Source organism: Babylonia areolata, chromosome 30 (assembly GCF_041734735.1).
Source record: "Babylonia areolata isolate BAREFJ2019XMU chromosome 30, ASM4173473v1, whole genome shotgun sequence".
Lineage (NCBI taxonomy): Eukaryota > Metazoa > Mollusca > Gastropoda > Neogastropoda > Buccinidae > Babylonia > Babylonia areolata.
The window spans coordinates 14926184-14931183 of NC_134905.1; the positions used below are offsets into that span (position 1 = coordinate 14926184).

Genomic DNA, 5000 nt, shown 5'->3' on the forward strand with positions numbered 1-5000 from the left:
CAGGGTTCAGGTCCTGGGAACGTCCTTGTGTTGGCTTTATTGATACTGGACTTGTAGCGTAGTTGTGGGGTCAGGATGAAGTCTATCTGGTTGTGGACTTGCCCAATTCGGGTGAGTGCCAGGTTGCGGTTCTGGACAGCGGCTTATGCGGGTGGAGTTGTATTGGCTAGGGTAAGGCGATGGCTTTTGGGCAAACTCCAGCAATCTAAGGCCTCTGTCGTCGAACTTACCAGTTGTTCCTGCCCAGTTCTAAACACACACAGGGTTTAGCACAAAACACAACGCTCGGCTTATGCCACGGTATCAGTGTATCAGTATCAGTATCAGTAGCTCAAGGAGGCGTCACCCGCGTTCCGGCGGTCAAATCCATAATTATACGCTACACCACCAGATCACATCTGCCAAGCAGATGCCTGACCAGCAGCGTAATCCAAAGCGCTAAGTCAGGCGCTGAGAAAAGAAGAAAAAAAAGAAGAAAAAAAAGAAAGAAAGAAAATAGATAAAGTCATTAAAAAAAATCAATAAAAAATAAATAAAATAATAAATAAAAAATAATAATGGATAAATGCATAAAAAGCTACTACTAATAATAATGATAATTAAAAGGCGTAAAATCTTGATTAAGTCAAATCTAGGTGCACACACACACACACACACACACACACACACACAAAAGAAAAAAAACAACAACAGGATAAATAAGCAAATAAATGTAAAACATGCAGACACACGTTCACACATACACGCACACACACACAGATTGACATATGCTTAAGAGAGCTGTATGCTCAATGGTTTCTCCTTTACGCAAAGTCTAAAAGATATGTACATTCAGGCATGGAGAAAATCGCTCGAAGACAGTACTAAATGTCTGTTCTATGGGAACACCAAACCCAACTTTTGTCACTGAAGAATGACATATCTCACAACTTCCAGATACTTACATATATCCTCTGATAAAGTTTCGTTGCAGTAACCATAAACTGCAGATCGAAATAGGAAGAAGAGAAGGCGAAAACAGAGACAACAGAATTTGCAAGGAATGTAATATGGGTACTGATGGGGATGAAGTTCATTTTGTTTTAGAATGTCCACAAAATACTGTAATTCGAAATAAATTGATACCACATAGATATAAACCACATATGTTAATGTTCGGTTTATGCAGTTTATTCAGTGCTGGGAAGAAAACACAACTTGATCTAAGTTAAATTCATAAAACTTGGAAAGGCTGTGTACTTTTTATTACATCTGAAACATACTTGTCAGTATAAGGGCAAAGGGCAGTTTAACTCTCTCCATACGAACGCCGAAAGAGACGACGTTAACAGCGTTTCACCCCAGTTACCATCATCAAAATATTGCAAGCGGAAGGTTCTTATACTGAAGAGGTGAATGTTGACAAATAACACAATTCTGACGACGAAAGCTAAAGGTTGGGTCATTCAGACACCCACTGGACATCCGAGGGGTCTGTGTTGAGGAGAAGAGAGGACTGGTCGTACTGAGTGAGTTAAGGGCAAAAGGATTAAATTTCTTTGAATCTTTGAAGTCATTTACAGCCTAGTCTTTTGTGAAGGACTATAACTCTCAGACTAGGAGGAAAGATTGCACTGACTCTTAGTACTGCAGCCATGGCCTTTGGGAACCATTCTATTGCCGACTGTCCTAAAAAAACCCTCTTGGCCCAGAGAGTGGGGATGTAACTTGGGCAAGACACTCTCCACAATTATCAAATTCTAGCCCAGACAGTCAGGACAGCTGCTGTTCTGCTGGTGGTCATAGTCGGACACGACTGACTATCATACTATGACAAAAATGCAGGGTTCATACAAGAAAAGTTAGGGATGGGGGGAGGGGAGGGGAGGGGAGGGGGGGGGGACTTCATTCATGAAGGCTGGGCATGTTTTCAGAAAATATTAATTAAAAACAAAATCGAGAAACGATTCAAAATACGTAGGTTGCTGCTGCTGAATTTTGTTTGTGTCCCGTCACACATACTGGTGATTGTAGATATTTTGTTTGAGTATCGATTTGTTTATTTATTTTTTGACATTTGAGTGTTATCGCTTAGCATAGGAGGGGGAGGAAGTTGGAGGGGGAGGGGGGAGGAGGAGGGTTATGAATGGGGAGTTGGGGGAAACTGGGAAAATGGAGGGTGGAATTTGAAACGGATATTCAAATACAGTTAGAGAAAATTGCTTTGATGGGCTTCGTAAAAGAGAAGTCGCTAAAAAAAAAAAAATTAACAAGCGAAACAACTGGTAAAGAATGAAAACACACAGACAGACAGACAGACAGACAGACAGACACACACACACACACACACACACACACACACACACACACACACGCACACACACGGAGTTGTGGCACAGGGCCATTTCAGGACGGCTGAACGTGAATGATTCCTCTCACAAAGATGCTCTCTCTCTCCCTCCCCCTCTCTCTCCCTCCCCCTCTCTCTCTCTCCTCCCCTGTCTCTCCCTCCCTCCTCCCCTCTCTCTCTCTCTCTCTCCCCTCTCTCTCTCCCCTCTCTCTCTCCCTCCCTCTCTCCCTCTCTCTCTCTCTCCCTCCCTCTCTCTCTCCCTCCCTCTGTCTCTCTCTCTCCCTCCCTCTCTCTCCCCCCCCCTCTCTCTCCCTCCCTCTCTCTCTCTCTCTCTCCCTCCCTCTCTCTCTCCCTCTCTCTCCCTCCCTCTCTCTCCCTCTCTCTCTCTCTCTCTCTGACCTTGTTGCCCGACAAAGCACAGCCCGTGAGGTCATCCCGTTTCACACTGACGCTGAAGTCTCCAGGTACCCCGGGTACTTTCCACGGGTGGATAGGGGTGTTGGCCATGGCTAGCTGCACACAGACGGTTATCAAAAGTATGGAACAAACCCCCGCCCCCCATCCCCCAATCTGACCATGACTGTACTGGACTTTTTCCAGGCAGACCGAAACTGTAAGAGCGATTCCAAGGTCAGGGTCAAGATCAGTGCAGGAAGCGACGGGTTTGTTGGCCGAATTCTGTATTTGTATTTCTTTTTATCACAACAGATTTCTCTGTGTGAAATTCGGGCTGCTGTCCCTACACTACAGCACCACCCTTTTTTTCTTTTTCTTTTTTTTCCTGCGTGCAGATTTATTTGTTTTCCTTATCGAAGTGGATTTTTCTACAGAATTTTGCCAGGAACAACCCTTTTGTTGCCGTGGGTTCTTTTACGTGCGCTAAGTGCATGCTAGCACACGGGACCTCGGTTTATCGTCTCATCCGAATGACTAGTGTCCAGACCATCACTCAAGGTCTAGTGAAGGGGGAGAAATTATCGGCGGCTGAGCCGTGATTCGAACCAGCACGCTCAGATTCTCTCGCTTCCTAAGCGGACGCGTTACCTCTGGGCCATCACTCCACGGTTAGAGATGAATTCTCGCCCCCAAGTTTCCTGAGTTCGATCCTCGTCCTAACTGGTGGGTAAAGGGTGGACATTATTATTTCCCCTGCAACACCTGTGGGAAGTGCTGCGCATCCAGAATCGGCCTCTTCTCCCATATGAGGACACACACCGACAAATAAGCCTGCCTGCCTACTCATCCGTCGGTCCGACGGGAGACTCCATCATTGCGTCCGTCAGTTACATACAACTGGTAACATTTTCATGCATCCCCACGGAGTATCTTGAAATACACACGTCTTGTCTTGCTTTGGTTGATTTGTGTTGCCTTTCTTTCTTTCTTTTCTTTTGCTTTCGACAGCTACGCAGCCAGAATCGAAGTCCGAGGGATGCCACAAACTCGGACGTCCGGTGAAGATCGGCTGCCGTCCCCCAGAGCTCGGTGTTGGGGTCAGCACCCCCAGGCCAGGACTGCTGCCGCATCTTCTCATACAGGGGGCAGCCTTGGAGAATATGGGATGGGGTCTGGTCAGCCTGGCCGCAATCACATAGGGATGTGGCTGCCACTCCAATCCTCTTCAGGTGTGCTCGGAGGCCGCAGTGGCCTGTGCGAAGGCGGTAGATAGTAGTCTGGTGTCTCCTCTCCAGTGTCCTGATGGGATCCTGGTGTGCCTGGTAGCCTCCGTTCAGGATGACCCAGCCTCTTCGGAATCTGCTGCGGAGGAGAGTTTTTGCTTCCTCATACGTGGCAGGAATGGTTGGCTGTGTGAGCTGGCTTCTTTCCTTAGCAAGGTGGTCTGCACGCTCGTTGCCTGGGAGGCCAACATGTGCAGGCACCCACTGGAGGGTCGTTGGGGCTGTTTGGGTAAGGGTTGTGAGGGAGGTCTTAAGGGACTGGATCAGTGGACCAGGATCAGGGGAGTCAAGGGCCTGGAGTGTGGACATGGAGTCAGTGAAGATGGAGATGCTGCCAAGGGGCTTTCCACAGGAGGAGAGGAATTCTGCTGCTGTTTTGATGGCCAGGTCTTCAGCTCTGAAACTGGAACAGAGCTTTTCTCCAGGGAGTGTGATGCTGCTGTGCTCTCCATTGGGAAATTTGTGTTGCCGATTTATTGTGGAATATCTTTTTTTTTTTCTTTCCCCCTTTTCCGTGTACTTCCATTCAGTAAGTGGGCTTTGGCCTTCATCTTAATAACACAGTATCAGTATCAGTAGCTCAAGGAGGCGTCACTGCGTTCGGTCAAATCTAAAAACGCTACACCACATCTGCCAAGCAGATGCCTGACCAGCAGCGTAACCCAACGCGCTTAGTCAGGCCTTGAGAAAAATAATAATAAAATGAAATAAAAATAAAATAAATGAAATAAAAAATAACAAAAAAAAAAGAAAGAAATAAAATAAAATAAAATAAAATAAATGAAAAAAAGTCATTGTCGTTATCGTTATTGTTCTCTCTCTCTCTCTCTCTCTCTCTCTCACATGCACACACACGCACACACACACACACATACACACACACACACACACACACACACACACACTCACACACACACACACACACTCACACACACACACACACACACACACACACACACACTCACACACACACACACACACATACACACACA

General features: G+C 46.4%; 1 protein-coding gene across 1 annotated transcript in view; it reads right to left on the bottom strand.

Moving 5' to 3' along the window:
• Positions 1-5000, bottom strand: part of LOC143275258 (uncharacterized) — a 17175-nt gene that overhangs the window by 12093 nt on the left and 82 nt on the right. Inside the window, exon 2 of the mRNA XM_076579234.1 lies at positions 2729-2838. Within this exon, the coding sequence (XP_076435349.1) occupies positions 2729-2836 (108 nt within the window). The 5' untranslated portion in view covers positions 2837-2838. The remainder of the gene's footprint in view (positions 1-2728; positions 2839-5000) is intronic.